At 45.3% G+C, this 23,408-nt stretch overlaps 1 protein-coding gene across 10 annotated transcripts in view; it reads right to left on the bottom strand.

Annotated features, from left to right (window-relative positions):
• LOC140202766 (protein-methionine sulfoxide oxidase mical3a-like) overlaps positions 1-23,408 on the bottom strand; it is a 311,216-nt gene that overhangs the window by 28,734 nt on the left and 259,074 nt on the right. For 9 of the 10 annotated variants that reach the window (XM_072268078.1, XM_072268077.1, XM_072268082.1 and 6 more), the window contains 5 exons: positions 22,795-22,883; positions 19,423-21,106; positions 17,330-17,424; positions 9,794-9,901; positions 2,102-2,195 (listed from right to left, as the gene is read on the bottom strand). In XM_072268078.1, the coding sequence (XP_072124179.1) occupies positions 2,102-2,195; positions 9,794-9,901; positions 17,330-17,424; positions 19,423-21,106; positions 22,795-22,883 (2,070 nt within the window). The remainder of the gene's footprint in view (positions 1-2,101; positions 2,196-9,793; positions 9,902-17,329; positions 17,425-19,422; positions 21,107-22,794; positions 22,884-23,408) is intronic. The other variant, XM_072268079.1, reaches the window with a different exon arrangement.

The raw sequence follows: 23,408 nt of genomic DNA, 5'->3' as shown, positions 1-23,408 counted from the left end.
AGAACCCAAGCTTTCAGCAGGAGCGTTGGAGCACCAGCAGGTCTGACCGCGTGGGGTGACACCATCCAGACTCAGTGCTCTGTCATCTCGTGGTACAACTGTGTTGCTATCCTTGGATTTCTGGTGTGTTCATTTGCAGGCTTACTTTGAGTAGTAGTTGTTTCACTGGGGTAAACCCCCGGGCTGTCAATTGCTTGCCGAATACCCGTTCACCCATTGACTTCTGAGTGAGAAATGGCTAACCTCTTGAGCAGTTTTATTAGACAGGAACTGTGCAGCAATGGAGACAGTAATCGAGTCTGACAAAGTAGGACAGGCTCAACCAGAAACCGATTGATTATCAGAAACCCAATGCTCACTGCTGAGGTCATTTCAGAGAGAGCTGGCTCAGGACAGGACGGGAGATAGCAGTGATAGACAAAACCAGCTGGAGAGATGCCTTTTAACATCCAGCAAATCTAATGGGCTGTTGATGAGTCCGAGCTTATTTTAGGGTGGAGGGAAGGGTTAAAGGAGCCAGTGCAGTAGCTGTAGAGGGTGATAGGAGAGCTCGGTGGGAGGGGACCATTCACCGGGTTGTCCTAAGCTCAGTGGAAATACCAGTCTGATGATGAGCAAAACGGCACCAATTAAAAATTTTGTAAAATAGCAAACAACAAAACTAAAACACAGCAGTTAAATGTTGCTGTTCCCCTCCCTCCTCCACATGTAGGTGAGATACAGCTCAGGTTGAGGGTTATCAGACACCAGCTGCTCGGTAAGTCATCGTGCTGGGATCTAGGTTATCAACGGCACAGGACCCATTGGTTCTGTGTGTTTAGGAGTTGTGAAGCGTGGCTGGTGACAGACTCCAAGCTGCTGAGGTAAGGACTCCAGAACCACATGTGGACAGGATCCTAGGAAATGGGACAGAGTTTGTATTAATCCTTTGGGAGGAAAAAGGAGATGGTGAGAATAGCATTCAGTCCCCATCATTATTTACTCTGAGAGGGCAGTGGAACCACACTGATGAGGAGTTCTAGGAATCAGATCCAGCAATGAAATTATAGTGCTAGAATGGTGAGTGAGGGGAGGAATGTACAGTGGAATAGCTCACCTTTGCCACGTCTGTTGTTCAGACTAAGGGAGAGAAAGAGAGCTGGGGCAAGGAAACCGTTAACTGCAGGTCAGCCCACAGTAGGTGAGAATGACCTCAGAAGCACTGTGACTGACCCCTGGAGGAAGTACAAAGGTCTCTGGTAGGACACTGGATGACCTTTCACACTCCCCTAGAAAAAGCAAATGACCATGGGCAGACCTGTAGGTGATCGGTGGAGTGTAGAGGTCATCCTGGTCAGCAGTTGATGCTCACCCAGGAATAAGCTGATGGTACAAGGGTTTATATCTGATTTCACTGAGTGAGCAAGTGAAGCTAGAAACGTCTGTATTTGATTCAGAGTGTAGTGACTGTGTTTAACGGGATTATTAAATCTGATGGAGAAGAATGATTTTCAGGCATTTTGAGATTAATCCCAGAATGAATGATTTGGAAAAAAACTGTGATTAGTTCCAGAGAGACCAGTTCTGGAAAGGACTACGGTTAATTCCATTGTAAGTGATCTGGCAAAGATTGTGGTTAACCAGTGATCTAGGAAAGATCGCGGTTAATCCCAGAGTGATCTCGGCAAGATCGTGGTTAATCCCAGAGTGATCTCGAAAAGATTGTGGTTAATCCCACAGTGATCTCGGAACATCAAGGTCGTTCCGAGTGCGGGAAGAAGTGCTGAGGAAGGAGGATTCATAAGAGGGACCAACCTTTAGCATTCGATCTCAGCAAGGAGAGAGAGGGAAGGAGCTTCCAGCTTACCTTGCCCACGACTCCTTATTGGCACTGGAAGGAACAAGTGAGCCCAGAGAGCAAAGGGCTGACCCTGGCTGGGAACAGATGAAGCAATAGGATTGGACATCCCGTATATAGCTGTTCAGTCGATGACTGGTGGAAAGGGGCCAACCTCAACATCCTGTCCTCAGATGCCAGCATTACTGGGCCTAAAGAGAAACTACTACTGGACGGTGCTGTACTCCAGCAGTACTGATGGTGATAAACACAGGGTGGAGGTACCTGCTTCTCCACGAAGAGCTTTCTCCACAGCCACTCCTCTCTCCTCCAGCTGCCTTTGCTTCTCCTCCACCTGCTCGAGCTGTCGTTGAATGATCTGTCAGAGGAAAGGAGTTTATTTAGCGCTTTCACTGGTAATGCAGTGAATCCCCATTCCCCATAAGAACAGAAAGCTGGGCACAAGAGTCAATGGTGCCTGAAGGCAGAACCACAGCCAATCTGTTACTACCTCTACCACAACAGCAATGAGACGTAGAATCCATCACCCCAGCTGGCAGTGAGCTGTAGAACCCATTACCCTTCTGGCCGTGAGATGCAGAATCCATCACCCCCTCGGACAGTGAGATGTAGAATTCATAATCCTCTTTGGCAGTGAGCTACAGAATTCATAACCCTCATTGGCAGTAGGCTATAAAATCCACAATCCCCTCTGGCAGTGAGCTGCAGAATCCATTACCCTCACTGGCAGTATGCTGGAGAATCCATTATCCCCTCTGACAGTGAAAAATGGAATGTCTAATGTCCTCTGGCAGTGAACATTAAAACCTATCATGCGCTCTGGCAATGAAACACATAAGTGGTTGTTGCCTATAAAATCAAACAGAAGAGCTCATTAGGCATTTTGGCAGCGACCATGAAATCCATTACCCTCTGACAGTGAACCCACGACCCTGTTACCTCCTCTGGCATTGAACAATAGAACCCGCTGTCCTGTTTGAGCAGTGGTCACCCCCCATATGACTTGGGGCCTCAGGACCTCTTACCCACCTCCAGCAGTGAACATTAGGGCTCATTACCCATTCTAGCACTGAACCATCATCCCCTCTGGCAGTGAACTGTAGAGACACTCCCTGCCAGTGGCCATAGAACTCATTACCCAGCTGAACATTGGTCATTAGAACTGATACCCCTCGGTACAAAGTCCCATCCAACTGCCGGTCAGTGTGCTATATATCCACCATAGCTGTACGATGGCACAGATAACTCGTGGAACACATTAGCTCTGCAGGAGCTAAGACAGTGGAATAGGGAAATGTCTGCTCCTCACAGGCAGTGTGCCTTAACAATTATTATCTGGACATCGCAGTGTACATAATCCAAAACACCCCGTGAGTGTACAGTAGAAACTGCTACCTATTCAGAGAATCAAACCACTGGCTTTAACACTCAAGGCAGGCTACCCGAAAACCTGTCACACCTTGGACTGGTTCAGTTTAGATCCTGATACATCCCCAGGGAGGACCGGTGTGCAGGAGTACAGAAGTCATAGTGCAGTTATATAACACCACATCTGGAGTATTGTGTATGGTTAGAGAGAGGGGAGTGAGTGAGTGAGTGAGAGAGCGAGAGGAAGGAAAGAGGGAAGGGGAAAGGGGAGAAGGAGGAGGAGAAGGAGAGGGAGAGGAAGAGAGAGGCCACGCAACTGGGAAGTATTTAGCATTCAACCACAAAAGACTAAAAAGCCCGTAAGAAGGGGGAATGTTGATTTTAAGAGAAATATGGAAAACAAACAATAGGAATTTCAATGATACATAAATAGGAAGTAGTTGGCTCAGTGCAGCATGATGAGAGGATGAAGCTGCTGAGTTAATAACAGGAAACAAAAGAAATGGTAGATATGTTAAAGGAACATTGTATCAGTTTTCATCATGGAAAACAGTGTAAATATCAGTATGCTAACCGACTAATTTCAAATAACAGGAGGAATTTGTAAAATTTCAAAGCACAAGGGATAAAGTATTAGAGAAACACACATTTCAGATTTCTGCATGGACAATGAACTGCTGAACATGACCTCACTCTTTTTGCATAACTTTTTTAATTTTCAAAATATATATTTCTTATTGTAATTTATGGTATATTTTATATTTGCAGTGTACTACTGCCGCCAAACAACAAATTTCATGACATATGTCACTGACAATAAACCTGGTTTTTATTCTGACAGAAGATGGGAAACTGGAACATCTTGCTAACAGTAGGTGTTAAACTAACTTCAGTTAGTTGGCAAGATGTGTGAGTCAGGAATCAAAGTGGAAATAACTAATCATTTAGGAAAGCTTAATATAATTAAACCTGGTCAAAATAGCTTCATGGAAGGTAAATCATGTTTGATGATTCTGCTGCAATTCAGGGAGAGTATAAGCTGATCGGAAAATGACAGGAATCTTGTAGATGTGTGTATTTGCGTTTCCAAAGGGCGTTTGACAAAATGGCACATCATGAGCGGCATGGTAACATAGTGGTTAGCACAATGCTTTACAGTACAGGTGATCTGGGTTCAATTCCTGATGCTGCCTGAAAGGAATTTGTACTCCTCCCTGTGACCACGTGGGTTTCCTCCCACAGACCAACGATGTACCGGTTAGTAGGTTAATTGGTCATTGTAAATTGTCCTGTGACTAGGCTAGGATTAAATTGGAAGATTGCTGGGCGAAATGGCTGGAAGGTCTGGTAGGGAGCCTATTCCGTGCTGTATGTCAACAAACAAAAAAATAAATAAAAGCCCAAAGATTGGAGAAAGTGTGTTAACATGGATTGAAACCTGACTGTCACATAGAGAAATTAGGCTGGAAGGATGTAACCAGTAAAGATCCCCGAAGATCAGCGCTTGCCCCTTATTTGATTACTTTGATCTGGAGGAAGGAGTGAATGATATACAAGGTTTCCTAGTTTGCAGATGATACAGATCAAAGAGGAAGCTCAGTGTTGTGGTGAGGACATTGTGATTCTGCAACATGATATAAAAGGATTGAGTGATTTGCAAAAAATCTGGTTAAGTGGAGTTTCAAAGTGAGGAAGTATGAGATCCTGCACTTTAGTAAGAGGAACTGAAAGGCGGATCATCTGAACAAAGGGACAGCGCAAGGGAGAGAAGTTCAGGGAGATCACAGTGCTAATGCATAAAGTACAGAATGTTAGCAGGCAAACTGGCTTATAAGAATAGGGAAGCATTGTTACAATTGGTTCGGCCACCTGAAATAACGTGTATTGTTCTGGACCCCTTCACAACGAAAGGTTAGCAGTCCAAAGGAAATTTGCCAGTCTAATTCCTAGGATGAGAGGGTTGACATTTCAAGACGGGCTAGACAGCTTGAGTCTGTATTTCTTGGAGTTTAGAAGAATCAGCAGTGACTTTATTCAAACTTATAAGGTCCAAAGGGAAGTTTGATAAAATAAATGATCTCACCAGCAGGAGGGCCATGATTAAGGTGACATCATCACAATACAAGAGCTGGCTTTTTGAAATTGAGGTGTGTAAGAGACCATAAGACGTAGGAGCAGAATTAGGGCATTCGGCCCTTTGAGTACTCTGCCACTCCATCATGGCTGATTTATTATTCCTCTCAACTCCATTTCCTACTTTCTCCCCATAATCCTTGATGCCCTAATTAATCAAGAACGTATCAACCTCTGCCTTATATATACCCAATGACTTGGCCTGCACAGCTGTCTATGGCATTGAATTCCACAGATTCACCACCCTCTGGCTAAGGAAACGTCTCTTCATCTCTGTTCTAAATGGATGTCCCTCGATTCTGAGCCTATGATCTCTGGTACTAGCCTCCCTCACTATAGGAAACATGCTCTCCACATCCACCCTATTTAGTTTCAATATTCGATAGCTTTCAAGGAGATTTGCCCTCGTTCTTCTGAACTCCAACGAGTACAGGCTCAGAGCCAAACACTCCTCATACGTTAACCCTTTCATTCCTGGGATAATTCTTGCGAACCTCATTTGGACCCTGCCCAATGCCAGCATATCTTTTCTTAAATAACAGGATAGAAACTGCTCATAATACTCCGTGTGGTCTCACCAGTGCCTTATAAAACTCAGCATCACATCCTTGCTTTTGTATTCTAGTCCTCTTGAAATGAATGCTAACATCGCATTTGCCTTCCTTATCACCAACTCAATCTGCAAACTAACCTTTTGAGCATGCTGCACGAAGACTCCCAAGTCCCTTTGTACCTCTGATTTTTGAATCTTCTCCCTATTTAGAAAATAATCTAAGTCTTCATTCCTTCTGCCAAAGTGCATGACCATGCACTTCCTTACACTATATTCCATCTGCCACTTCCCAGCCCCTTCTCTCCAAGTCCTTCTGTACTTGGCCACAAAGGCTTCATCTAAATCACTGACAAATAATGTGAAAAGAAGCAGTCCCAACAGTGATTCCAGTGGAACACCACTAGTCACCAGCAGCCACACAGAATAGCTCCCTTTATTCCCACTCTTTGCCTCCTGCCAGTCAGCCAATCTTCTATCCGTGCTAGTACCTTTCCTGTAATACCATGGTCTCTTATCTTGTTAAGCAGCCTCATGTGCAGCACCTTGTCAAAGGCCTTCTGAAAATCTAAACAAACAACATCCACTGACTCTCCTTTATCTATCCTATGTTATTTCCTCAAAGAATTTCAACACGTTTGTCAGGTGACACTTCTCTTTTAGAAATCCATACTGACTTTATTATGTGCCTCCAAGTACTCCGAAACCTCATCCTTAACAACAGACTCCGGCATCTTCTCAACCACTGAAGTCAGACTAACTGGTCTATAATGTCCTTTCTTCTGCCTCCCTCTCTTCTTAAAAAGTGGAGTGATATTATTCTAGAATTGCTGTTTCCCTAGGGGGTTCAACCACAATCTGCTCTTAAAAAGCTATTTCATAGGTATTTTTCAAATTCCCTCTCTTGGGATCTAGCATTAACCCAATTTTCCCCATCTAACTGCATATTGAAAACCCCCATGATTATTGCAACATTGCTCTTTTTACATGCCTTTTCTATCTCTCAATGTAATTTGTAGCCCACATCCTGGACGCTGTTCAGAGGCATGTATATAAATCCCATCAGTGTCTTTTTATCCTTACAGGTCTTAACTCTACCCACAACGATTCTACAACTTCTGATCCTGTGTCACCTCTTTCTAAGGATTTGATTTCATTCTTTACCAACAGAGTCACCACATCACGCCTGCCTACCTGCCTGCCCTTTTGATACAATGTGTAATGTGTTAAGCTCACAACTATGATTTTCTTTCAGCTATGACTCAAGAGATGCTCACAACATATTACTTTCCAATCTCTAATTGTGCTACAAGATCATCTACCTTATTCCACATACTGCTTGCATTAAAATATGACACCTCCAGTCCTGTATTCATCACCCTTTTTGATTTTGGCCCCCTTGTTACACTTTAATTCATCCCACTAACTGCAATTTTGCCCCGTTCTCAGCCTTATCACTCCGGTTCCAGTAGGGTATTGGCCCCCTTGGGTTCAGGTGTAACCCATCCTTTTTGTAGGTCATACCTTCTCCAGAAGAGACCTGAATGATTCAGAAATCTGAAACTTTGTCCCCTGCACCAATTCCTCAGACACGCATTCATCTGCTAAATCATCCTCTTCTTACCCTCGCTGGCATGTGGCGTAGGCAGCAATCCAGAGATTAGTACCCTGGAGGTCCTGTTTTTCAGCTATCTGCCTAACTCCTTATATTCTCTTTTAGGAACTCCTCCCTTTTCCCGTCAATATCATTGGTACCAACACGTACCATGACATCCGTGTCTTTACCCTCTCCGTTTAGACCACCATGGACTCTATGCAAAACATCCCTGACCCTGCCACCTGGGAGGCAACATACCATCCGGGTGTTTCTTTGACATCCACAGAATTACTTTCTGCTCCTCTGTCTATGGAATCCCCCATCACTACTGCACTCCTCTTCTCCCCACTTCCCTTCCGAGCCACAGAGGCAGACTCAGTGCCAGAGACCCGGTCAATGCGGCTTCCCCATTAGGTTGTTTCCCCCATCAATACCCAAAGCGGTATACTTATTATTGAGGGGAACTGCCACAGGGGTACTCTGCACTGGCTACCTATTCTCTTCTCCTCTCTAGATAATCACCCAAGTACCTGCCTCTTGCAACTTAGGGGTGACTACCTCCCTGTGGTTCCTATCTATTGGTTCCTTATTTATTCCAATGCGCTGAAGGTCATCAAGGTATAGCTCTAGTTCCTTAACAATAGTCTCTGTGGAGCTGCAGCTCAACACACTTCGTGAAGATGTGGTTATCAAGAAGACTGGAGGTCTCCCAGAGTTCATACATCTCACACAAAGAACATACCACTCCCTCCGGACCCATTCTCAGCACACGCGCTATGTACTAACACAAAAAAATAGTAGAACCTTACTTAGAACCCCAGTCTGAACTTGCCCAAGCCTGCTCTCACTTAAACTGGACCATTCTAACACTCACAAAATGCCGGAGGAACTCAGCAGGCCAGGCAGCATCTATGGAAAAGAGTACAGTTGACATTTTGGCCCGAAATGTTGACTGCACTCTTTTCTGTAGATGCTGCCTGGCCTGCTGAATTCTTCTGGCATTTTGTGAGTGGTGCTCGGATTTCCAGCACCTGTAGACTTTCTCTTGTTTGCCACTCTAATACTGCCCACTTGCACAACAGCTGCTCCGCTTACATGTCCTTTCATTTTATTGGCCTCGCACTGATTGCAGTTCGCCAAAAAACAGCTGAAAACACCCAGGTTCTTTTTAAACCTTGTGCTGCGTCACCAATGAATGACTTCTCAAGCTAATTGCAGCCCTTCAAAAAAAGCAGCAAATATGTGCGATTCTCCGTCTCCGATGGTGGTGGTGGCCAGATCACTAGATATATTTAAAGTGGAGACAGATAAATGTTTTTGAAAGGTCGAGGAATTGAAGATTATGGAGATCTGGTACTGACGAGCTGAAGATAGGATAGGTCAGTTGTGATCATATGGAATGGTGACCTACTCCTGCTGATTTTCAAGTGCTCACTGCTCCCTTAGGGCTGTGTAGCACACAGCCCATTCCCCTCTCAGGCTGCATATTTTATAATGTTTTAGTTTATAAGAGAACCATGGTAGCACAGTGGTTAGTGCGAGGCTATTACAGCTTGGGACTCTGAGTTTTGAGTTCAATCCTGGCACCCTCTGTAAGGAGCGTCTTTATGTCCTTCCCATGGAATGTTTGGCTTTTCTCTGGGTCCTCCAGTTTCCTCCTACAGTCCAAAGACGTAACTGGTAGGTGAACTGGTCCTTGTGAAATGTCCCTGACTAGGCTAGGGTTACATTGGGGTTGTCGAGGTTGCTGGGCGGTGTGGCTCGAAGGACCAGAAGGGACTATCCCACACTGTATATCTAAATAAATAACAAATAAATAAATAGCACATAAATTGAAACCAATCACAGTACCTACTGCCCATTAAGCCAGTGAACAATAGAACCTGCTACCATCTCAAGGTACCACCATAGATGCCACCTCAAGGCAATGTACCGTTCATTCCTCTACCACCTCGGGACTGTGTATCATGGAACTCAATTCTCCTGCAGGCCAGTGTGCCACTGAACTAGTTACCGTTTGAGTCCTCACCGTCCCCCTCCTCCCCAGAACCCCATATCCACGGAGAAAGTGGTACATGAAGTTTGTACTTCAGGCACTTGAGGTGTTTTGTGTGGATAACAGAGAAACAAGATAGAGGAGGGTGTTGGCTGGTCTGCAATGGAATCTTTTACATGAACACTAGAATGGCATGAAGGAATGGATTCTGGCTCTGTCCACTCATGTAAGGTTATTGGCTTTGCTTGATGCAAAAATGTTTCTTCTACTTTGGTCATACTAATCGGATGTGGCAACCCACCAGTTACAAACCTGCGCTCTGTGTAGCCTCTTCAACTCTTCCTGCTTGGCCTGTCTCCGGGCTGCCTTTTGGACCCTCCGAGTCAGCTTGGAGTTGAGTTCCTCCTCGGTGTAGGGTTTCTGAAAGAAGAGAGCTGAATTCTCACTTTTGCTTAACATGAGTATCCTTCCCAGTGAGCCAAGGAACTAATACCAGGAGCGATCAAGTGTGCTCCACATTTCTAATGGATACAGTTTCAGAGGATCACAGAGACAAAACATGCCACTGGGATCTATAGCCACTGTTAAATCATACCACTGGATCTGTTGTAGGCTAGAATACAGAAAACACAGGTACACTGGATTCATTTGAAGACACACAGACAAAGCAAACTACTAGATCCATGGTGACACAGACAAAAAAAGACTGGATCTACTTGCAGAGTCCACAGACAGAGAACATCACCGGGTGTACCGATCGAATCAACCTCACAATACCTGGAGAATACCAAATCAAGGCACAGGGAGCTCTAATTCAACACAGTGTTACCAGTCAAGCTGGGGTTAATTCATCAGTTGTTTCTCTACATTCTGGTTAGGAAACGAGGCAGAAAGACCTCTGTCATATTTTAGTCATTACTTCCTTAATGTCTTGAGACAACAGCAGTAACACACTAAAAGCTCCTTTAATCTCATACACCTTGGTAAGATTTTCCGGACAGAAGGATAACTATCAACCAATTACATGTGGATATTCAAATGCCAGTTCACCCTTCTCCTCTGCCGTGGATGATTAGGAGGACAGCAGGAGAATGTATGGCGAGAGGAAGAAGGTTGGTAAGAGATGTGCAGAGCTGATTTTGTTGGTTTTTTTACACAGAATGGGGAAGGATGCCTGGAACAGGCTGCCAAAGGTGGTGGTGGTGGAAGCAGCCACAATGGTGGTACTAAGAGGTACTTAGACACATGACCATGCCGGGAATGGAGGGACAGGTATTGTGTACAGGCAGTTTAATCTGGCATGGTTAGAATAGATTCTGTGGGCTGAAGGGCCTGTTCCTGTGCTATACTGTTCTATATAAAGTTGGAACAATGGGAAAATTGTTGGTTTGTACCTACTTAGCCTATAAGCCCCCATTAACAATGGTATTATTGGATGAACGGGAAGAAATTTGTTCTCTATAGTTTCCAGGACTCCATTAATTCCCAGGCCACTGTCAAATGACTTCATTTAATGAACATAAGCTCCAAGAACGAGCACGAGCCAAGAGGAAGCAGAGCAGATAGCAGTTGTTAATAGTGGGAAACAGGCTGCTTCCAAAAACCTCAAGGAAAACAAAAAAGGAAATGGAGGCAAATGGGAAGCAAAGATAATGACTGGCAGTATATTTAAAGGGAATGGAGAAATATTCCATAGGCTTGAGACCAGAAGGGGGTCATAAGGGGGAGGTGGCCTGTGATCAAAAATAAGTTTACTCATGGATGTAGAGGGTGTGGCTAAGGTACTGAGAATTTACAGAGCTCACCACAGGAAAAATAGGTTCCTGAAGTCATGCAAAGACTCAGTGGAAATTCTAGATAGGCTACAAACAAATGGTAACAAGCAGATAACGGAAAGACCCGTTGAAATGGGATAAACTGTTGATTCTGAAATCTGGAGCAGCAACTATTCTGCAGGAGGAACTCAGCAGGTTGAGCAGCATCTGCTGGGGGAAGGGGCGAGTGTAACGTGAAGGGTTAGTGTGCTTCCTGATCAAAAGCCCCTCTCTGTGCTGTTCATCAAAGGATGTAGCAGCTCTTTCCCATTGGTTGCCCTATGTGCCATGGCACCGGTGTACAGTTCTGGGTATAAGAATAGCACGTACGAGAGACTCGCTGGATTTTCCTTTGTCTCCAGGGGCTCCGCTTCACAATGTGCTGAAGAACCAACAGGAAAGTATGCTGCAGATATAGGAGAGCCCACACTTACACTTAGCTAAGCTTCTGTTGAATGCTGATGTTGTAGTTGGGTAACTTGGGGAAATGAACTACCTGTCAATTTTGAAGTGTTACTGAATGTTTAGTGTCGTTTTTTTTTAAACTTAGGGTTGCTGAGGTGAGTACTTGTTTGACCTTGATGTTTGGTCAAATGTTTTACTGTCTATAAATAAATGGTTAATGTGCTTACTCGCAATCAGTGTTTGTCTCACTTACCAAATCCACGAACCTGCTTCCCCAACAGTGGGGTGAGAAACTGTCGATGTTTCAGGTCAAGACCTTGCATCAGGACTGAGACGGGGGGGATATATCACCTGGTTCAGATGGAATGCAACCTAGGCTGCTTAGGGAGGTAATGGAGGAATGCAGAAACCTTGTAAGGGCACACCTAGGTAAGTACTTTAATGCTTGTTATTCTGTTCTAGTATACAGGGTTTATGCTTCTAAGTAGGTAGTTGAAGTCGGTGGCTTTCTGCCTTACTGAGCCGAATCTGCAAGTCTTTCGGTGTAACATAACAAACCATAGCCATAATTTCCCGAACATTCACAAGTTCAGAGGTGCTGCCTGAGGAGTGGATATTGCACTCCTTGTTCAAAGCAGGATGTAGGGATAAATACAGTAACTACAAATCAGTTAATGTTGCAGTAGGAAAAGTTCAAAGAATAATCAGGGTCAAATTTATCAAGTAATTTGGACACGTGGATTGATAAGAGAAAGCCAGCAAAGGCAAATCACATCAAATTAACATAAGCAAGTTTTGAAGTAACAGATAGTTGATGAGGGAAGTGTGGTTGATGTGGTATGGCCTTCTAAGAGACATTTGTTAAGTGGCACATAATAGGCTTATGTTCAGGATGAAAGGACTGGATAGATAATTGGCAAATGGAGTAGTAGTGAAAGGTTGCTTTTACAGACCGTTGGTAAATGTAGAGTGGAGTTTTCCAGCAGTCTATGTTGGAACTGCTGCATTTATTTATATATTGTATATTGGTGGCAAAGGGACAATTCACAGTAAATTTGGGAGAGGGAATGAATTGTGAAGGGTTCTGTAACAGTTTGGAAAGAGATTCAGATAGGCTACTGGTGGCACAGACAGATGGGTGGCAGATGAAATACTATACTAGGAAAAGTGAAAAGTTACATTTTGTTGAGAGTATGAGAAGAGGGAATGTAAACTTGAGGACATTTCTACAAACGTCCATTCAGCCACAACTGTAGTAGTTAAGAAGAAGAAAGAGGTGCATAGCAGGTATGGACATCAAGGAACTAATGAGGTGTTTGAGGAGCATCAGAAATGCAAGAGAACACTTAAGAGGGAAATCAAAAGGGTTAAAAGAAGGCAAGAGTTTGCTCTGGCAGACAAGCTGAAAGAGAGTTCCAGGGCCTTTGACACATACACTATGAGCAAAAGGATAGCATGGGACAAAACTGGTCCACTTGAAGTTCAGCATGGTCATCTATGCATGGAACCAAAAGAAATGGGGGAGATTTTAAATGGATTTTTTGCATCTGTATTTATTTGGGAGATGGACCCAGAGTGTACAGAATTGAGGCAAAGATGTTTGCTGTCTTGAGGCACATGAGGGCAGATAAGTCCCCAAGGCTTGACGACGTGTTCCCTCAGACCTTGTATGAAGTTACTTCAGAAATTGCAGGGGCCCTGGCAGAAGTACTTAACATGTCTCTTGCCACTGGTGAAGTGCTGGAGGACTGAAAGATAGCTCATGTTGTTCTATTGTTCAAGAAAGGTTATATGAATTAATCAGGAAACTATAGGCCAGTGAGTCTGACATCAGTAGTGAGTAAATTATTGCTAGTATTCTAAGGGTCCAGATATATAAATATTTGGATAGGCAGGGTCAGATTAGGGATAATGAACTTGGCTTTGTGTGTGGTAGGTTGTGTCTAACCAATCCTATAGTTTTTCAAGGAGGTTACCTGGAATTTACTGCAGACAAGTGTGAGATGTTCCACTTTGCAAGGGCAAACCAGGATAGGGCTTACACAGGTAGGGCACTGAGGAGTGTGGTAGGACAGAGTGATCTCAGAAAATAGAGCCATAATTCCTTGAAAGTAGCATCACAGTTAGATAGGACAGGAAAGAGAGCTTTTGGCACATTGGTCTTTAGAAATCAAAATATTAGCTGTAGGAGTTGGGATGTTATATTGAAGTTGTACAAGATGTAGGTGAGGCCAAATTTGGAGTATTGTGTACAGTTCTGAGCAAACTCAATTGTAACGTTCAAGAGACAGTTGAAAGTATTGGAGAGGAGAGAATTTGTTGGGAAAGGGCAGTGGACTGGGACTAACTGTTCTGCTCTTACATGGAGTCAGTATGGACTTGCTGGGCTGAATGGCCCCCCTCTGTGCTGCACCCATTCTGTGATTCAGCACACTGGTGGGGGAGCCCGTAGGTAACACCTGTGAGAAGACAAGGGCAATGCTGGCATGAGCAAGGCAAAGACTGAAGAGACTAGCAACAACTTGTTCCAGAGGCAAATAAGGGAGTAAAGATGATGAGCGTGAAGAACTAGCGTGGTTCACTGATGACTTTCCAGCTCAGATTAGCTGAGGCCATGATCTCAGCCAGGTTACCCAGTTAAGGCCATCAGCGAATTTTATTGAATTCATGTATTAGTAACAACAGTGAACCTCACCAAGCTGTCCTTAACTCATGCTGACTGCATTGCATAGAAACTGAGCTATATTACTTTAAATGAAATGAAAAGATAATTAAATATTGATGATAAACAGTAAATGAATACCTCTGTGGTCCAAGAATGGGATTAAAAACAGATCTGTATTTCAGTATCATCTTCATGAGTGAAGAAGTGGGAAATAAATGGAGGTTCAGCTGCTGATCCAATGACAGAACTGTAATGCAATACCTACAGAAAGGATTAACTCATAGGCAATGGATTGCTGCTTTGTAAGCATCTTGATGGATTGGGAGATGGAGGTATGGGCAGGTGAACGGTGGAAAACTTGAACTTCACAACTGAGGGGCCTGGGAAGGATGAAAAATTAAACTGTTGATACCTCCAGTCCTTGAAGTGTCCAACTCCTTTCTGAAATAACTCTCCCACCTCCACACTGACCAAATTGACTTATTCTACCCCATAACAAATGAATCCACTTTCCTCCAGTTAGTACTACTGCTACCCACCCATCCGCGACCCCACCACATTCATTCAAGCTCTCCTCTCCCCACTACAAGAGGAACCCATCTGGTTCTCAGAAGGACTGTAGTACAGCCATTCGATGTCAGTGGACAGCACTCTACCTTGAATTTGTATGATCTCCTGAATGCCAGAGCATGAGGAACATAGAGAGTCTCAAGGAGGGAGAAAAATAAAACAACTTAGAAAGGAACAGATTGAGAACAGAACACAGTAACAATGATAAACCATTTTCACAATGTGGTGTAATTGCACAAGAAATAACAAACCATACTATAGCTTCAAACTCATGCCTACCTATCAATCAATCCCACTGTGCCTTCACACTCATCAACCAATCCCACCGTGCATTCATGCTCACCAACCAATTTTACTGCACCTTTGCGCTCACCATTTCCACAACACTTTCACGCTCAATAACCAGTCCCACCGTGCCTTCACTCTCACCAACCAATCTCACCGTGCCTTCACACTCATCAACCAATCCCACTGTGCCTTCACAGTCACCAACCAATCCCACCGCGACTTCATGCTCACCAATCCCACCGCGCCTTCATGCTCACCAAACATCCCCACAGTGCCTTTACTCTCACCAGCCAATCCCACCGTGTCTTCACGCCTACCAAGTGTACCACATCTCATGCTCAACAACTAACCCACCATAACCTCATGATCAAATGCACTGCATCCTCACATTCACTAACTGACCGCACTGTGCCTCATGCTCACCAACTAATCCCAATCTCAGCGTCCTCAAGCTCACAAACTGCAGTGTGTCCTCACACTTACCAACCATTCCCAATGTGTGTTCATGCTCACTAACCAATGCCAACCATCACTTTCACCAAACATCACATTGTATCCTTGTGGCCATCAGCCAACACCTAGTTCTCAAGCTTAGACCCTAACACATACACCGACTCCCTTCCTTAATCCTCTTAATCCCATGTACACTTGGCTCCTTTTATATACTAGAATCTGTCTGCTTGCAGTCCCCGCCATGACACTTGGACTTCTGTGTACTTGTACACTTGAACCCTGCAAGGTTGGATGCTGAACCTTTATACTTATACTTCATACTTTACCCCTGTTAACCTGTACATTTCCACTCCTGTATACTTGACTTCTCTAATGCTGAAGACATGGATTCAAGTACAGAAAACCTTTCGATTGGACCCAAGTACACTGAGATACCTCTATCCATGTACATATTCATCACAGTGCACTTTGCTGGTGTGTCTTGGACTTTTTCTTTGGCTATAAGCTTAAACAATTCCATCCCCGAACCCTCGGACCTCTTGATCTCTGTACCCAAAGCTCTTACACCTCACTGCACTTGGGTCCCAACATGCATATTCCCTTGGACCCAATTAACCCCGTGCAATCTGGCTCCTTTAACCAAATAAGCTTGAATGCTTATATACCTCTAACCCTCTACTTGTAAAACTTAATCCAAATCCAGTCATGGTACCACCCACAATCCTGATCCAATTTACAATCCCGATCCCATTTACAATCCCAACCTGAACACTCATCTCAAGAGTGAGCATAATCATGCCTGGTTTGAAAACAGTCCTCGACCAACCTTCCCAAGTGGCTTACTAGGTGAAGTCCCTGACTGACCATTTCATGTACAACATGTATACAGGGTTCCATCAGCCCAGACTACGCAGTTGGATAGATAACCCACAAGTACTTTGCAGATTCATGCCACACAGCTCTATAGGTGTGAACATCACCAACAATCTGTCCTGGTCCAACCACTGATGTCATGGCCAAACAAGATCACCAATATCTTTACTTGCTTAAAAGACTAAATAAATTCTGCAAGTCTCTGTTGATACTTATCAGTTTTTATCATACATCACAGAAAGCAATCTGTCTGTGTGCATAATGGCTTGGTATGGCAACTGTTCTGCACCTGACTGCTGGAAGCAGCAGAGTTTTAGATATAACTGTGCACATCACAGAAATCAGCCTCCCATCTATGGACTCTTATCTACACTTCTCGCTGTCTCAGTATAGTAGCCAGAATAATCAAAGACTCCACCAACCCTGGAGATTCTCTTCTCTCCCCCCTCACATTGGGCAGAAGATACAAAAGCCTGAATGCACATACCACCAGGCTCAAGGACAGCTTCCATCCCACTGTTATCAGACTCTTGAATGGACTCCTTGTATGTTAAGATAGATGCTTGGCTTCACAATCTACATGCACTGCACTATTTTGGTAGCTGTTGCACTTTACACTGCATTGTTATTGTTTTACTTATTCTAGCTTAATGCTCTGTGTAATAACTTGATCTGATGAACAGCATGTAGAGATGAGCTTTTCACTGTATCTCGGTACACATGACAATAATAAACCAATACCAATACCACACAAACACACACAAAACAGTGTTGGGGTACCTCTCGCCTGGAGCGCTGTGAGGTCCTCTCGAGTATATCGTCACTGGACAGGTCTGAGTCTTCTGAAAAACTGAGGTGTTGACGAAGCTGAAGTTCTGCAACAAACAACCATGAGAACTATGTTACTGAAACAAGCTGATGAATGAAAGTAGCCACATATGACATGAACACCTAGTGTTAGAATGATGAAACTAAAGGAACTCACATCAAACCCGTGACCCTAGTACAGTGGCAAGACTTGATGTATACCCCATATCACCAGACGGTGATATTAGAAAAAGGATAGAGGATCTCCTTGAAACCCACCAAATATTGAAAGGCCTAGATACAGTGAACATGGATTAGCTCTATTTGTCACATGTACATCGAAACACACAGAGAAATGTACTGTTTCGATCAACATCCAGCACATTCCAAGATGCGCTGGGGGCAGCCCGCAAATGTCGCCATGCTTCTGCTGCCAACATAGCATGCCCGCAACGTACTGACATTAACATCGTTGGAACGTGGGAGGAAACCGAAGCACCCAAAGGGATCCCATGCAGTCACGGAGGAGAACGTTCAAACTCCTTACAGACAGCGGCAAGGATCGAACCCTGATTTTACTGTAGGTGTTACAAAGCATTACACTAACTGCTATGCTACTATGCTGCTTGTTGGATATTTCCAATAGCAGGAGAGTCTAGGACCAGAGAGCACAGCCTCAGAATACCAGGATGATCCTTTAGAACAGAGATGAGGAGGAACTTCTTTAGCCAGAGGGTGGTGAATCTGTGGAATTCACTGCCACAGATGGCTGTGGGAAGCCAAGTCATTGGGTATATTTAATGCACAGGTCCATAGGTTCTTCATTAGTAAGGGCATCAAAGGTTACGGGGAGAAGAAAGGATAAAGGGGTTGAAAAGGAAAACAAATACATGGAGCAGACTCAATGGGATGAACGGTCTAAATCTGCTCTTATAGTCTTATACCCCACACTACCAGAGTAGGAGTCTTCATACAGCTTTCTTTCACCCAGCTCATCAGATCTATACTAATAGTTCCCAAAGAAACCTCACATATATTACCACATTCATAATTCAATAATGCCTAGAGAAGGCACCCGTATATAGACTCCACCTCATTCCATACGCTGGAGTATATGACCTTCACCTGTATTGCAGTGCTCCTAGAAAGAGCCCAATACTGTCACCTGCTGCTCAGTGACTGAGAAAGGGATTACATATCTCCCCACAAAGGTGCACAAAAAAAAAAAAGAGGACTGGAAGGCAGCACTGTTGTATAAAAAGTGAAGGAGGATTAGACTGAAAAGATAGTCAGTAGTAAGGGCATAATCAATAATTAATAAACTATTGGAAAAATAGATGAGATTGTATTATGGGTCATTAAGAAGCTCATGATTAATTAAGGACACCTGCATGTTAAGGAAATGTCGGGTCCAACTAATTCAACCGAAATTATGGAAGGTGGAAGCTAGAAGAGTCACTGAGGATTGAAAAGGTTTTGATGCAGTTGCCACACAGCTAGCTTATCAGTAAATCTTATATCCGTGTGGGTTCAAGGCGATAGTGATTGTAGATCCAAAGTTAGCCCAGTGAGAGAAAGTATCAGGGATAGTTGAGAAGCTGTTTCTGGTGGAGTTTTACAGAGCTCAGAAATAAGTTTTTATTTTTTGCACAACGCACACTTAATGCTGGAGGAACTCAGCAAGTGAGGCAACATCTATGGTGGGGAACAAACAGTTGAGACCTTACATCAGGACTCTTGGCCTGAAACATCGACTGTTTAGATATGCTGCCTAGACTTGCTGAGTTCCTCCAGTGTTTTGGGTGCATTGCTCTGGCATTCTAAGATCCGCAGAATCTCTTGTGTTTTTGTTTTTTTGCACTATAGGTCAATGAAGAATGCAGCTGGGAAGGGAAAACACAGCTGATAACTGTGTCACTGAGTACTGTGGTTGGGTGAATCACTGAGTCAGCAGGTTGGGAAATGGAGTTAGAGGGAACAAATTGAAGTGTGAGGATATCATGTTGGGGGCAGTGTTTCAGGGTCAGGGAGTGGTACGTTAACCAGGGCCCAGTACTGCTTCCTACCGACTGCAGTGCGCAGGATGTCAGTGCTGCGCTTGGTGCCGGAGTTGGTGGTGTTACTGTTGGAGGGAGAGCCCAGGCAAGCCTTCTCCTCCTTTTTCTTCCTGTCCTTCCTGTAGCTGGAGAAGACGGACCTCCAGATGGACCTGGGCTTGGTGAGTTCTTCGGTCAGGCTGTTCTCGGCCTTTGACTTCTTCTCCTTCTTGCTCTTCCGAGGTGAGAACAGGGAGGCCCTCTTCTTGGTCTTGCCACTTGAGCTCTCAGAGGAGGCCACTGAGCCCTCGTGGCTACCGTCCAGCGCTGGCGCTGGCACCAGCACCGGGCATGGCAGGCTGTCGACCACTGCCTCCTGCTGCTCGTGGCCATTGATTAACCCGGCAGAGGAGAGGGGCGCACTCTCGGTGCCAGTGTCCTGAGCTCTCTGGGGGCGGGCTGAGGCTTCTTCCACCGCCTCCATCTCTTTCATCTTCCTCAGCTCCCTCGCCATGGCATCCCGGAGGGCCTGGCTCTTGACTGACTTTTCCCGAGCCTTCATCCTTTCCTTGGCCACCTCCTTGGCCTCGGGGGAGATCTCGGTCAGTGGCCGACGCTTGGCAGCTGTGGGCACGGCCTCTCCGACCTTCATGCTTTGGATCGGATGCAGCCTGGCAGGTCTCTCCTGCCCGAGAGTGTCTTGGAGGCTGGTCTCAGGCGTCCTCTCATCGAAGGTGTCCTCTACGTCATCTGCAAATGGGATCTCATCAATGCTCTCTGCCAATGACTTCCGGACACTTCTCGGCGCAGGGGTGGACTCTTGCTGGCCTGGCGACTCCTGGGCGAAGCCCTGCTCAGCTGGACGCTTCTTCGTGTCACGGGGCTTCCTCCGGCGTAGGGTGGCTGGTTCTTCGTTGGCAGGGGGTGGGGGAGGTGGGCTGGAGGGAGGGGTCAGCATGGTGTCCGAGTTGTTGAGGCTCTCACTGGCGGCTGTCCTGGTGTTGCTCAAGCTCCCATTCAGGCCCAGGCCGGAGGTGCTGGTCAAGTCTCTCTGGCCACTGAATGAACTCTTGGGCTCTATCACTGCGGAGGGGCTTGGGGTGAGGGATGGCACTACCTGCTCCTCAACTGAAGGTATGCTTGGTGCTCCGGAGGGTGGAGGAGAACTGGCTGGGTGTTCCTCGAACAGCTCCTCTGGCGTGAAGGACTGGGGAGAGGCAGATCCTGTGGTGGACAGCGTGAAGCTGGTCTCTGAACCGCTGGTTCGCTCCGGGGCACCGACTCTGAGACTCTTCCTCATCTCCGAGCTCCTCAGCCAGAATTCACCCACAGGGTCCTTTGCAGCTGGCTTCTCTTCCCCCTGCACTGGACTTGTTGCACTGCTCTTCTTGTCTCTGCCCGGCTCTGCTATGGGGGTGGACGTTAGAATCGTGGGGACCGGCTGGGATTTCACCGGTGACTGGGTGGTGATGGGACTGGCTGCTTCAGGAGACGTTAGCGGCTGACAGCAGATGGCTGGAGTGGCTGGACTTTGTGCTGCAGGGGTGGCTGCTGGCTGAGATCTCACTGGCGAACAGGGTGAGGTCAGTTCTGGAAAGAACAGAGGCTGTAGTCGCACTGGAGAGAGGTTGGAAAGAGAGCTGGCGAGTTTTGATGACTGTTCTTCTCTCCTTTCAGAGCAATACGGCTCCACTATGGAGTTGAGCTTGCTGACCTATTCAAGGGGAAAGGAAATAAAAGGTGTCAAACTCAGACAGACAACAGACAAGTTGTGAATGCACAGACATGGAGCCAAAAGTTGCCCTTTTACTTTCCATTGAGAGGATAAAGAGGATCCTCCAAGCACTCATCCAGAACCAGCTCTCTCAAAGGCCCACCCTGAACCAGATCTCCCAAACACCCATCCAGAATCAGATCTCCAAAACACCCACCCTGAACCAGATCTCCCAAACACCCATCCAGAATCAGATCTCCAAAACACCCACACTGAACCAGCTCTCCCAAAGACCACCCTGAATCGGATCTCCAAAACACCCATCTAGAATCAGATCTCCAAAACACCCACACTGAACCAGATCTCCAAAACACCCATCTAGAATCAGATCTCCAAAACACCCACACTGAACCGGATCTCCAAAACACCCATCCAGAATCAGATCTCCAAAACACCCACCCTGAATCAGATCTCCAAAACACCCACCTTGAACCAGATCTCAGAAACACCCATCCAGAATCAGATCTCACAAACACCCATCCAGAATCAGATCTCCAAAACACCCACACTTAATCAGCTCTCCCAAAGACCATCTTGAACAGGATCTCCCAAAGACATATTGAACAGATCTTCTAAAAACTCATCCTGAACCAAATCTCCCAAAGGCCCATCCTAGAACTAGATATCCGAAACACTCATCCCAGAACGAGATCTCCCACTCATCCTGAACCAGATCTGTCAAAGACTACCCTGAATCAGAACTCCCAAATATCCATTCCAGATGTAGAGTCCCTAAAACAAACATCCTGAACCAGATCTCCCAAAGATCCATCTCTAATGAGATCTCCCAAACCAGATTACCCAAACATGCATCTTTAAACCAGATCTCACAAACACCCATCTCAAACCAGGTCTCCCAAATAGACATCACAAACCAGATCTCCCCAACACCCAGCCCAGAACCAGAACTCTCAAACACACATCTCAGAAACTGATCTCCCAAAAAACCTGAAACAGGTTTTCCAAACACCCACCCTGAGCCAGATCGCTCTAAGACCCACCCTGAATCAGAACTCACAAATACCCATCCCAGATCCACAGCCTCCAAACAAAACCAGCCTGAACCAGATCTTCCAAACACCCAGAAACAGATCTGCCAAAGACCTGTCTCTAACCAGATTTTCCAAATATCCATCTTGAATCGGACCTTCCAAACACCCATAAAAGATCTCCCACCTCTCATTCTGAGTCAGAACAAACACTGATCCCAAACCAGATCTCCCAAAGATCCACGTCTAACGAGATCTCCCTAACAGGCGACTTTAACCAGATTTCACAAGTACCTATCCTAAATCAGGTCTCCCAAATACACACCCTGAGCCAGTTCTCTCAAATACCCCATCCCAGAACCAGATCTCCCAAAACCCTTCCTGAACTAGATCTCCCAAACTCCCATTTCAAACCAGATCTCCTGAATTCTCACTCCTAGTCAGAGCACCAAAACACTGATCTCAAGCCAGATTACCCAAAGACCTGTCTCCAACCAGATCTCTCATAGACTTATCCCAAACCAGGTCTATCAAACACCCATGCCAGAATCATATCTTCCAAGTCTGATACCCGGCCACATTACCCAGCGACCCAATCCGAGCCACACCATGCAACACCCCACAATGTGTTTACTGTACCTCTGGCTGATTTCTCAGAAAGTTGAGAGAAGATACCTGAGGATCTGTATTGCTTCTTGAAAGCACTGGGTGGGTGGGTATGTATCCATCTAAACATATCAGACAGATATCCATTTAGAAAAATGCCATAGATCACCCCATTCATTTGCTGAACCTCCCTCTTTCATACAAATCTATCTGCAGTATTTTGTTCTGTTTTCACCCAGAATCTGCCAGGGTGGGTGTGCCAAACTTCCAGTGTGCCAAGGAAAATGGACTCATAGAGTTGCTCAGTATGGACACTGGCCATTTGGTCCAGTTTGCACATACTGACCAAGCTATCTATCTTAGCTAGTCCCAGTCACCTCTGTTTGCCCCATGTCCCTGGAAACCTTGCCTATCCATGTACATGTCAAAATGTATTTTGTATGCTCTAATTTCCCCCACTTCTACCACTTTTTCAGTTGGCTCCTCAACCCACCACCCTTCTCTGTGTAAAAGCTGTCCACCCACTTCCTTTAAGTTTCTCCTTTCACCTTAAATCTATGCCTTCTGGCCCTACCCTGGGAAAAAGATTGTGACCATCTTCCTTATCTATGTTCCTCATGATCTTATATAGCTCTAATAAAGTCACC

The sequence above is a fragment of the Mobula birostris genome, chromosome 9 (assembly GCF_030028105.1).
Source record: "Mobula birostris isolate sMobBir1 chromosome 9, sMobBir1.hap1, whole genome shotgun sequence".
Lineage (NCBI taxonomy): Eukaryota > Metazoa > Chordata > Chondrichthyes > Myliobatiformes > Myliobatidae > Mobula > Mobula birostris.
Note: the sequence above shows the minus strand (reverse complement) of the source record. Positions and strands in the feature narration are given on the sequence as shown.